Consider the following 12,676-nt stretch of genomic DNA (forward strand, 5'->3'; position numbering starts at 1 on the left):
GTTGTTGTATGTAAAGTCTTCAAAAATAAAATAAAAAACTCACAAACACCACAAAAGGAATATTGTAACGGTTTTATGGTTTGAGAATCACACACTTTGTACTGGTATAATTCTCATGTCCGTGTGGCATTTTCAAAGCTAAAGGTAGAAGATTATCTTAACATAGCATAAAAACTCGAAATATGGGGGAAACAGCTAGCTTAATTTTGTCCGTGGCAACAAAAACACCTACCAGCTCAGTCACATCCTTGTTCGCAAAAACACAGGTTGGAGTTTTATTGGCAGCTAGGTGGGTATAATAACTTCCAGAAATCATGTTGCCAACAAGTGGTTACCAGGCAACCTTTGCATAAATCAGGAAGCTACTACCACAAACAAGATGGAGCGTGTTGATTAGCGAGGTTTAGAGTTGCTGATAGATTTTGTTAACTTTGAGATCTAAACAAACTACTTTTCCTGTGTTTACAGCGTTAAGTTAAGCTAATTAGCTCCTAGCTAAAGTTGTATATTGAAAAGATGGACATGAGAGGTCTGATTTTCCCATCTAATTATCAGCAAGAAAACCAATGAAAAGCACCTTTAAGCTTGGTCAAAGACTATGTGTGTGTATCACTAAGGCTCTGTTGTCTCAATGGCAGTTATTCTAAAGGTCACTTGAGACTGGCTTCAAATAAGAGTCAGTGTTTGTACAGCACCAATTGAAATACACAAAATTAAGAGAGTAAATAATTCAATAATAATAATGTTTATGGCTTAATATAAAAAATTTAGGGTTTTTTTTGTCTCCATGAGTAATCTTCTTTCACTTCTTTTAAATGAAATATATGATATCACACAGCTTGCTGTGCAATACCAGCAGCCGGTCCAAAAACTTTGTGTTTTAGTTTTAATGAGTGGATTTATTTATTGGAGTGACTTTTAGCATTAATTAGCCTATGACTTGCTAATTAAGCTTACTAGCATTAGATAATAGCAGTACTGCAGGCTTTTATCTATATATGGTCACTCAAGGGTGCAAAAAAGACTATTTAAGTTTCAAAGTAGTGGTTCAAATAACAAGGAATGACATCATGATAGCCACATCTATCTTTTATATACAAGCTATGATTAGGTCAAACCTGCCAACTGAAAGAAGCTTCAAAGTGTTTTGACTTTAAATATTTTCAAATATTTTATTTTCATAGTTTTTATTTTCTACATTTAAATTCTGCTTATTCACATATTTTATCACATCAAACCTGTTAGCATTTCAAAACTAAACCTGACTGCTTTGTATGATGTCACAAAACATGTCATTAAACATGTTGTGCAGACTTTAAAATCCAAACATGAGTGCATCTTCAGTAAATATTAATTGCTTTTTTTTTTTTAAATCCCTTTATTTAGTTCGTTTTACTCCAGATGTGTGTTGTGTCTTTACATAAATTTCTTTTTATATTATGCCAGCATATAGTTACAACTTGACATTTTTTGGCCCAAAAATGTCTTCATAATGAATAAAATTCATTCACTGACATAGACGATGTTTTAACATACTGCATTTGGTAACGATTTAAACACACTGTGTTAAAGTTTACAGTGTACTGCAGTGATGTCTGACAGAAAGGGTTAAAAATTGAGCCTAGTAGCATTCTTTAGTGTGAGGAGCAGGCTGCAACTCTCCCCGATCTAATCCACTTCCTCCCCAGGAAATGGAGAAGGCGGATTTCTGCCCACACTGCAATTTCCTCCCTCATTCTTTTTCTTTCTGTCTTTTTTTCCCCTCTCCTCCTCCGCTCTCTCCTCCTCCTCCTCCTTCTTCTTCTTCTCGCTCTTCCTTCCCTCTTCACCCCTCCTCCCCCCCACCGTCAGAATAAATCTCCCTCTGAGTGCGGGGGTTAATGGATGACTTGTTTTCCAGCACGTGTGTTTATATAGCAAGGAAGAGAAAGGACGAGCAGAGGTGTTTTAGACCTTGTGAGCCGTGACAAAGACGTGTGGCTGGCTGTCTGAGAGAGGAGAGTGGATCCCCTTTAGCAGCAGACATAAACTAAACACTGCAGAAGAAAAAAATGAAAGACGACCTGCAGATGTCTGAGTCTGCGTGAGCAACTGTGCTTGACATCTGATTAAAACAGAGTTCGACTTCCACATGTCTGCGGATGTGAAGTGACCCATCAGTTTACTCGACAGGAAACCCAATGCGGACCTGTTGAGCGTTCTTCCTTTTTCTGCAACAATACAAAAGAGGAAGTGGGCTGAGGGAATTTCCTGTGCATCTCATCCAGCTTCAGCCTGACACCCAGCCTAACGCCCCGCCAAGAGTCCTGAACTTCACACCGGCTAGAGAAAAACTAACTGGTTAAATATTGACATGTGCACCAATGAAGCAATTCAGGGTTAGTCTTTGAACTGTTAGCCTATCTCTTGGCACAGCTCCAACCCCGCCCCCTCTATGATTGGGTAAGCAATGAATGAGCAGATGCAACCAAACTCTAGTCCAGTAAAACTGTGAATGTCACCCAGTTGCTTCACCAAGTTGTTCCCAAATATATTTCATCAGACTTTCTCCTTTGCTGGTTCAACTAAAGCCGGCTAGTCACTTTCACCTTGCCCTTCACGTCACGGCTCTGGAAAGACTAGGCTGCGTCAATGCTGACCATGAAAGGTAGATGGAAGCTCTTCAACTGGTTTCAACTGATACGAACAGAGAAGGAAAGACACCCAAATGATTTTTTAAAAATTAATGCTTCCACAAAAAAGCCGCCTGACTCATATCTCACAAATATGTTCACATTCAGTCTACTTTACATTTAAAGCATCACAATAAATGCAAAGTCTTACAATCAGAAAAAAACTGAAGAGAAAAACTTTTTTTCAAATAACAGAATCCTGCTTTTCCTGTTTTGAATTGTGACTGAGTCATCCACGATACTGCACGACATGTCCATGTCAAAATGTTCTGATATCCGTTTTCTATTTGTGTCAAAATAACCTTTCCTCACCATTCAGTGATACAGTGATAAATGCTGATAAAGGGTGTCCAGAGACCACGAGAGCCATCTGCAGTGGCTGTCAGCATGTTAGTACTGTGGCTCAAACCGGACCCACCGTCACCTCAGAAACACACCTTTAGAGTTTCAGGACTGTATCCTGCATACTCGCAGTCTGGAAGCTTAATTGCTACAACCGAATGATGTAGTCCAAGTTATTCTTTTTAGATTAGTTCCCAGTCTGCTCTGAAGGACACGTGTTTAACAGTGACCCCGGGCTACAGCCAGTGTTTCAGGGCTTACTGTTTAACTCATATTCAGACTAAGACTTACAATTTTGTGACAAGAAACTGTTTATATTCTACGATGAGATAAATGATGATCAGATTAAAGAAACTGTTTTTTTAGATTAGCATTTCTGCCTTTGCAGCCAAAGCACACTCTGATACGGCTGATCAATACTGCTGGATACAAACAGAAGCAGAAACAGAATGTTCTGGTACCAAAAACCTTCTATGCTGCCTATTTTGATTAGCAATAATCAAAATTATAAGAAATGCAAGTTTGCCAACATTACACACAACAAGTTTCAGGGTATAGAAACATAACATAACCATAGAGCTAGCAAAGTTAAGTTACAGAAGTTTTCTTTCAACAACCTCATTTTAAGTTATTGAATGACACCTTTTGCACACGTGCTCATACACTGCGGGAGAACTAGCATCGGCCAAATCAATAATGATAACATCATTATTAATAACTGAACATTGTGTATCTTGTACAACTCAGAGATCGGCTAAGTATTGGCATAAATGCAACAAAGCTAACTTGAACGTGAAAGACTAGCTGGCTAACTGCCCCCTGTGATATAATGTTAGCTAGTGTTACTTATCTTACTTGCTAACACAGGAAAACTTCCTGATATCCAGCATACCATCTATAAAGCTAGCTAACCAAAGGTTTGTAATCCCTTTATAGAGATGTCTTATATGTCTAATCTCCTCATTTTAAAGTAGTAGATTGGCCACCTGTAAGCGTGCACAGTTTTTTAAGATAATTAAATAACTAAATGTTTTCATATTAGTAAACACTTTATCCTTAAGCCACTTGGTGACCAAGGACTTATTTGGATGTTGCGTTTAAAGATGTTTAAGAAATCATCTAATTGAATGATCGGGGAACATGTAAAGTAAGGATCTTGTGTATTGAACAGACTTAATTTAAACATGGTTCCTTGTATTGTATGTTCTCTGGTCCATATTGTCTGTAGCTGTTATTGCAGTGCAGAAGGTCAGTCAGCTGTGCTCCAGTGGAAGCATGTGTTATTAAAAGCCTGACCCCAGATCTGCTTCAATGCCTCCCAGCTAAGAGACACAGCATGACCAGCTCAGCACTCATGCAGTGATAATAGCGAGTGTGCTGCCCTGACTGGATGTGATGAGTTTTAACTATTTTTATTAGGGCTGAACGATATATCGCATTTGCGATAATATCGCGACATGATCAAGTGCAATTTTCTAACCGCAAAGGCTGCGATTATACTCTGGACATGTCCAAATTCATGGGCTGCATCCTCCTGAGGCCGCATTTGTAGACCGATTACGTCACAGCGACGTGCCGAAGGCTGTCCAAATTACTACCATATCCCAGAATTCATAGCGCGGCCCAGCCAAACTCCAGTTTCCAGCAATGGCGGCCACTACTACGTTTTAAAATTACTCATACTAATCTTTCTGGGTCACAAAATAAACTTTTAACATATTTTCAGGCGAGAAAGTAGTTGTGTAAACATCAAATATCTGCTCGGTTTATCAAGATATCCCATATTTGCAAAAGTGCTTCGACGTTTTCAGAGGCGTCTGCTACCCACCAGCTCGACAGCTAGCCGGGACCTCGAGGGTTACTGATGCGGCCGAGAGCGGCACAACTCCCGGCACATCATTTTCAGATCACCGCGGAGTTTCGCTGCTCGGGTTAAACGTAATATATAAGTCACTTAGACAACCTAAAAATGTTATTGTTGGGTTTTTTTCAGTGTTTTGTTTGTTCGTGAGTAAATCGGTTTGGCTGAGATTAAAGTTATTAGATTAGATAAAATAAAACTTTATTAATCCCCGGGTGGGTTCCTCCTTGGTTTTCACACAGCTGACTAAACGTCAAACAGAAAACTTATTAAACAGAAATATGAGACAGTCGAGAATTTACACCAGTGTCTGGTTATATTTTAGATAGCAAGAAGCAGACGGCCGAGTTTATTAAACTCCACCGAGACAGCGGTGACGCTAATCAGAACTAGCCTTCTGATTAGCTAATCAGAAGGCTAGACCGTCCAATTTCACGCCTTTAAACTTTAAAGGCGTGTTTGTGTGTGTGTTTATACAATTGCTATTATGTTTGCACTTTATGTGTAATGTTACTGACTGCAGAGATCAGTAAGATGTGTGTATTTTTTATTTATTAGTTTTATTTATTTAATATTATTTTTTAATTGAATGACTGTCTAGTAGTTCACAGATGTCGAAAAACTGAGTGTGGTAAAGCCACTGATTTTGTTTATGTATATTTCTGCAATCTGCACATTGTACTGACTTTCATTTTAATGTTTACACCAGGGTTCCTTGTCAGCACTTTATGCTCAGATGTTTGTAAGCTAAAAATAAACTATTGTGTATGTTCAAATATACTGTTGTGATTGAAGAAGTTAAATAAAAATGTCAGTCATCAATTCATGCATCACCTCATGTCATCATAACAGAGGTCTGTCTTCCAGGAAAGAACAGTTTAAAATTAATGTAATATAGTATTGGCCATACTATATGATGTATTGCTTGTCTTTGTTTAATAATACAGAAGACAAAGACCTTAAAAAATAATCGCATATCGCATCGCAATCGCAATATTGGGGCAAAAAAATCGCAATTAGATTATTTTCCATAATCGTTCAGCCCTAATTTTTATTTATTCATGTCCTCACTTTGATAGTCCATTACTTCTGCTTGCTGACCTAAACTCTCCGATGCCATCACCTCCAGAAGTTAAAACTGTGTCAGCAGGAGAGAGAGAGAGAAAAAAGCTCACCTTGACAAGGGATTTTTGAACAAATTATGAGGACAACTTCAGATCTGGTTTCCCAGATCATCACTTAGGACCAAGCGGAAACATTTCCAGAGCAAGATACCAAAAACACTGACAAAAATCAATCTGTCCTGTTCAAATGACCGGCTGATCGATGCATGTGGGAGTGACTGGTCATCCTTTTGTGTGTGTGTGTGTGTGTGTGTGTGTGTGTGTAAGCAAGAGAGTGTGACTCACGCAGGTGCGCAGGCAGCCTGGCAGGCTCGTCCTCCATTCGGCTGGCTGGCCTCGCGGCGGGAGCATGGACGGGGGAGGAAGTAGAGTTTGGCAGCGGGTTCGCGGAAGGACTGAAAGAGCTCCTCTCCTGCTATGAATAGACACAGAGACACAAAGCATGGCTCACAAAGCTCTGCGATGCACCGGCCCTGAACCCAAACAGCACCACGCCGACTCGCCTCACCTCGCCGTGCACCCACACTAACGGCTAGCCTCGGTACACAGAGGAGACTGTGCGCCTGATAAACTGATGCTCTGGCCAGTTGAGCTGTGAAGTCACTTTCTGGACATCCAAATACCCAGAATGCCATGCATGCTTTAGGACATGTGTTGCACTGGACTGAGTTATGGTCCTAAACTAAGCAATACACTGACGGACAAGATGTTGACCACAGACTCTCCTGCTCTTGGTTGTCAACGACCACAGTGGATTTACATCAGAAATCATGTTTTCTGTTTAAAGACAAACTGACTAATCTATGTGGTTTTTCATGGATTAAAGATTCAGAAACAGTTAAAAATGGCACATATTTGAACAATGACAGCTTTTTGGATTTTAAAAGCATCATCTTGAAATTGTCCAGTATAAACAGCATTTCTGGTTTTCATTTTTACTTCATGAGTCAAAATGCGAGCATTACTTTCATTGCTGGACTAATCTAGAAAAGAATGAATCATATCAACACGGTAGAGCAATAAAGTTATGTTGAAATGCATGACTTTAACATCATGCATTTGGAGTTTTCGCTGTTTGCAAGGAAACAATCCTTTTCAGTGATTTCTGGGAATTTAGACACTCTACACATAAATATCTTTAGATAATAATCAGGACATAATTAACACAATTGTTAGTCAGCGTCCTTGTATGGACGTGCAAGCAAATTCTGTGTATTTGCTTTGTTTTCTTTCAGATGGTTCACTGTGGTTTGCAAAAGCTTTAAAATGACATAATAACAAAATGATGTCTTATTTCCTTTCAACACAAAAATCCTTTTCATGGTTAGTCAGTACATAGGTGAGACTTTCAAAGATCTGAATAACATGAACTATCGCCTAAGAATTTCTCAGTCAATAGTCAGGCAACAATGGGAGTTTTTCACTGGTTTCTGCTGCTTGAATGTAAAGATTTTGTGCATTTTTATGAGAAATCTACAAGGTTTGAACTCTGTAAATCACACTGCTTTGATTGTATTAATACCACTGTGCAACATTAAACGGTTAAAGCAGCTGTATTCTCCACGATGCTCTGACGTTTTAAGACACTCAGCCCTGCTACTGTTTATGGCGTGCATCGAACGCAGGCTAAAAGTATGAGGTTTTCCAGTTAACTGTAATTTTCTGTTGACTGGTTTCCTTTCCTGCAAAGCATGATTCCACCTTGGTTTCTTGAGGAAATGAAGCTCAGGGGTTTTTTTTTAGTTAGTTTTTTTTTTGTTTTTCTTGCCGTTTCACCTTCCAACCTGTTGTCACCACCCAGCTACTTCGAGACCTGCACAACAACTACATGTACCAGGAATTTCCTGTGGAACCCCAGCAATAATCTTCCAGTCTTCTATTTCCTCGTCTCAGAGGCAGAAGGCCTTTCTCTTGACATTCAGCTGTCTAAAAATTCAGCTGCCTGCGTCTTCACACAGCTTTGCCTGGGTCTGTGAAAACGCGACCTCTGGGACCAACGGAAAGTGATTTGCGACAGAGCCGAAGGTGAGGGGGAGTCGTCCTCTCTCGCTCTGACGGTAAAAGTTCTCAGAGGGAAGTTCTGATCATTCCTCAGCAATCGTGCCCTGACATCAGACTCAGTAATGAGCAGACATCCCTCACAAACAAAACATTGTTTTTCGTTTTCAGTTACTGGACAGTGCGCATTGCTTTGAGCTATTTCAGTCTGACCTTGGCACCTCAAATAATATTTCTATTATTACATGTCCCAGTTACAGTGATAGACTTGGATTTTTGACTAATGTCCAAAAATAAAAGCACAAAGCCAGTTTTAGTGTGACAAAAACAATAATCGGATCAAAAAATTGTTGCAGGTTAATCAGCTATTTTTAGCATTCAGTCTCTGCTGATCAATATTGTCTCCTTGTCTTCATGCTGCAACCGTGTATCATCTTCATTAATGATTAATCGATGGATCACACAGATCACAACATGCTCTTGGAAAGCACAAAGTGGGTTTAAGCTGTTTACACCTAGTATGACCACCGGCTACAAAAGCCAAAATATTAGAGACGCACTGATATATCAGCTGATATTGGCCGCATTCACCAAAACTGATGGCAGTCAATGATATTTACTTTTATTATCAGTTTTACATTATTATGCTGTAGTCATACATTTAGCCAAAGTCTTTATAGTTCCCTTATTTCTTTTGAATCAATAGCGATATTTGGCGATTTAAAGATTTTTAAAAATGCAGTGTGCCCTCTAGAGGTCACACTACGAAATGTCAACACTCACAACACGTTTCTCATCTTTAAGCTGTGTACAAGCTGTGGGTATTCAAAGTGCAGAATGAATATAAGCTCAACTTTTAGGCGACCAGTAAAAGTAACTATCAGTGAGAACACAGAATACCACGAGTGACTTATAACCTGGTAGTGAATGCATTAAACGCTTACCTAGAAAACTGGAGCCTGGAATGTCCACAAGTAACCAAACGCCAGCTTTAAAGCTATGCGCAATAAGCAAATCACTTCCAGTGCGGACACAGCTTCAATTTTTCTTTTAAATCAGCTGCTTTTAATGCGAATTCCAATAGACCAGCAAATAGCTAACTTAGCCCAGTATAGGCCAACAGATAATTCGGTTGGTATCTAATTTTTTCAGACAATAATTTTATTCCTTTAATTTTATATCCTTTTAAAAAGGATAAATAAAAACAACACAAAACACACAAACAAAAACAGAGTAAACACTGGCCTAGCATCAGTATCGGTTTGTTGTTTGCAGTTAGCTAGCTGTGTGTTTGTCGATAAAATAACTGTTCCAAATTTGTGCGAAGGCCTTTAAGACATATAAGTCGCTTTTTATAAATATGTCTCTTCTTATCCCAGGGAATAAAAAACACTTTTTCAATAAATATATAAAATATCGGTATTGGTATCTGTATCTGTCTAAAATGTCACAACTGGTGCACTTTATTAAATGCCTGCATTTGCCTGCAAACAGTTGCTATCAGAAAAAACATTTATTTGCATTGAATCATGTTGCATAATGATGCATGCACCTCTAATGCAGCCTTTGCCTTTTTTATGTATCTGTTTTTGATTAATTCCTCGTCGTTGAAAAAGGGAGGAAAAATCAACCATTCCCCCTCCACCGTACACTGTCTTTAGATGAATAGTTCAGTTCAGCTCTAGAACAAGCGTTTGCTTATCCATTAAATCCTGCTTCAGATGCAGTCCTAACACCCACCTTCAGCTCATATAGTTAAAGGGGGGAAAGCTTTTTTTTTTACTGATGCTACAGATACATGCAGGTTGCAACTCGTTCGCCCCCCGATCTCTGCTTACTTTTTTTGGGGGGGGGGTCGTCGGTAAGTCACACAGTCACGACTTCTTCCAATCATGAGCAGAGTGGAGGCGAACTCAGAGCGTGGAGCCGCGAGCAACAGATGACTAGCAAAACAAACTGAATGGCGCTGTACAGCAGTCTGCGGGAGGTGATACAACCCTGGCGGCTCTATCACACGCAGCGGAGACTCAAACCAAACAGTTGAAATTGTCTCCTGAAGACAAACGAGGGAGCGCGTTAAAAGGGGAGGGTGAGCGGACGGTGTTACCTTGTTCGCAGCGGAGGAGGATTCAGACATTATCTCCAGTCAACTTCTCTCCACTTTTCCGTCGCGCGCTGTTCTTTATCTTCTTTCCTTTCTTATAGAAACCCGCACAGCTGCAGCGCGAGCGGCAGCCCGACTGCTCGGCTTGTGTTTGTGGGAGAAGTTGTTTTTTTCATGTAGCCCGCTTCTTTTCCTTTTTTTTCTTCCTCCTCCTTCCTTTATTTGCTGGCCGGGTCCATAGCGTGGTCGTCGGCGTGAAAACTTCTTTTGTCTGCGTGTGTTTTCCCTTCACATGTCGGCAGCGCGCTGGTTAATAATCCCTTCCTGGAAGAGCGAGACCGAAGAGAGAGAGAGCTCGGCGGACACCACTCTCTCTCTCTCTCGCTTTCTCTCACTCTCTCTCTCTCATTGATCTGGACGTGTGTAAAACGGCGAAATGACGTGAATTCCCAGCATTGAGCCTTGCCCCCTTTTAAAGGGAAACCCAAAGCAGGAAATCGCAGGCAGGTCGCGTTGCTACACACACAACTGCAGGCGAAGAGGCTAAAAAGACAGACTTGTTTTTTTTTAATTTGCCTTTTCTTTTAAATCAAAGCTTAAGGCAAATGCGGTTACACAAAATGCTAAAGCCTCACGCTTTAATTAGGCAGACGCAAAAATGCGAGTGAGCGTAGAAGGAATACATGGATTTAATATGAGATGAATTAGTTCACATTTACTGTAAAATCACTTCTGCTTAACTCATACTTTTTAAATCCCTTGTACGAAAGGTGTGACTGTAGTAATACTATAAGAAACAAACATAAGACTAAAAAGAATTTTAAAGTATTTGTTGTCAAGTGATTCAAAGAACTAGGCCACACCTCACTGGGCTGTTTTGGGGGGGGGTTTATGTTTGCTTTTTTAGCTTTATGAGAAAAAGCATATAGACTGTATGTTGAAAATGGACACAGCTACCTCAGAGCTCTGTGTTTGAAAAAAGAGATGAAAAACAGGATTTTTTTGGTTCTAAGCCAAAACAGCATTCTGCCTCTTTTATTTTTGCCTAAAATCATCCCTGCATTCAGTGAGTCACAAATACACAACATTGGTAGCACAGATTAAAAGATTTACGGTTTCGCTACCATTTAAGCTCAGTGCTAACTCAGGTTAACTGGAGATTGCTGGTGCTACTCTGACTTGAGGGGGGCTTTCCATATTGAACTCAGAATTTCTAATGTTTTCGGACTACACCATGACCTTAGAACTGAAGAAGCTTCTCGGATGAGAGGTGAAACGTCTTCAAGCAACTTAAAGAAGTCCAGACGCATTTCTTTGCAAGCTCCTTTGACTACGATGACCTGGATGACTGAGAATCTTCACAGACACACCATGATATGTTACGTAGACCGTGTGTTCTACTTGCATTCTTTCCAATGGCCAGCAGGGGGCTACTCCTCTGAACGGATATTTAGAGATTTAAAAATCTAATATGGGTTATGACAATGCAGTTTGAAAACAATCTTGTTTTAGTGTCGTAACTTATTGTGGCTTACTCTTTTACACTCTACTCCCTTGGTTGCAAATTCATACCATTTAGCTCTGAAGTCAGATATTGGAGGGGGTGTGATGTAACACTGAGTTAAGAGCAGTAATAAAGTCAAAAAAGCAAGGAAATGTGTGGCTTATTTAGCAAGTCACAAATGCCTAAGATTAGTGGTGCACTCTTCAAGTATTCCAGCGTTATTAAAGCTTACGTGCACTCCTGTGATCTTCTTTTATTAAGTAGGCATTGATGCTGCTTTAACTTTCCTAGATGGAAGTCCGGCTTGAGTGAGCATTCCAGCTGAATGATTCTGTTTTTCAAATGGGACGCACCAACAGAGATCCCCTGCACCGTGACGTCAGTAAACACATTTTTCTGATGCCTTTATGACATTCATTCTGTAAACTATAGTCATTGTTAGAGTCATTAGAGATTCATAGATTTACATTGAAAGGAAGCATAAGTCTAAATCAGTTATCAGGCAGTATCTCTTGCCATTTTCTACACATCTTCCTGCTGAACCCCTATTGGTATAACCGGTTTGTGAGTTTTTTCTACAAATTCTTGGCTGTTGCTCAGTGAAATCTGATGGCGACAAAGAAGTCAAAAAGTGAGTATTGAACCAAACACCTCCATGTGATCGTGAGGCGATTGACTTGGCACCCACTCGCCAACTAGCTGAGTGGTAGTAAAGCTTGAAAAATGCAACACAAACTGGAAACAGAGGATGTGTGCATTCAAAATGTGCAACTTTTACTTAGATGGCAAATGGTCTCCATTTCTGGTTTGTCTTGCACTTTTCACAGTTTCACCACCAACGAAAGATTTGACTAGAGCCAGACTGATAGAGGATTTTTAAGACCAATACTGATATTTAGCGCTTTAAAAATCGGATATATCACTCACTGTTTTTTCTTTGACAAAGACACACATATAGTTTCCTAACATTCGTTATGTCTTGTTGTTTATGAGTTTTTACAAATATAGAGTGACAGTGAAAAATAATCTTCTTTTATTTACTTATTATTATTTATTTTAATATCGGCCAAT

General features: G+C 39.7%; 1 protein-coding gene across 2 annotated transcripts in view; it reads right to left on the reverse strand.

The window, feature by feature from the left end:
* The window catches only part of etv6 (ETS variant transcription factor 6), a 30,570-nt gene extending 20,049 nt beyond the window's left edge, over window positions 1–10,521 (reverse strand). The window contains exons 1-2 of one of the 2 annotated variants that reach the window (XM_085375974.1): window positions 10,105–10,521; window positions 6,285–6,411 (exon numbers count right to left, since the gene is read on the reverse strand). In XM_085375974.1, the coding sequence (XP_085232100.1) occupies window positions 6,285–6,411; window positions 10,105–10,134 (157 nt within the window). In that variant the 5' untranslated portion in view covers window positions 10,135–10,521. Of the gene's footprint in view, window positions 1–6,284; window positions 6,415–10,104 lie in introns of both variants that reach the window. The other variant, XM_085375972.1, reaches the window with a different exon arrangement.
* Window positions 10,522–12,676: the final 2,155 nt, after the last annotated feature.

The sequence above is a fragment of the Diplotaxodon limnothrissa genome, linkage group LG17, assembly GCF_057381915.1.
Source record: "Diplotaxodon limnothrissa isolate DT_005_m linkage group LG17, D_limnothrissa_male_GT1.1, whole genome shotgun sequence".
In the NCBI taxonomy this organism is placed as follows: domain Eukaryota; kingdom Metazoa; phylum Chordata; class Actinopteri; order Cichliformes; family Cichlidae; genus Diplotaxodon; species Diplotaxodon limnothrissa.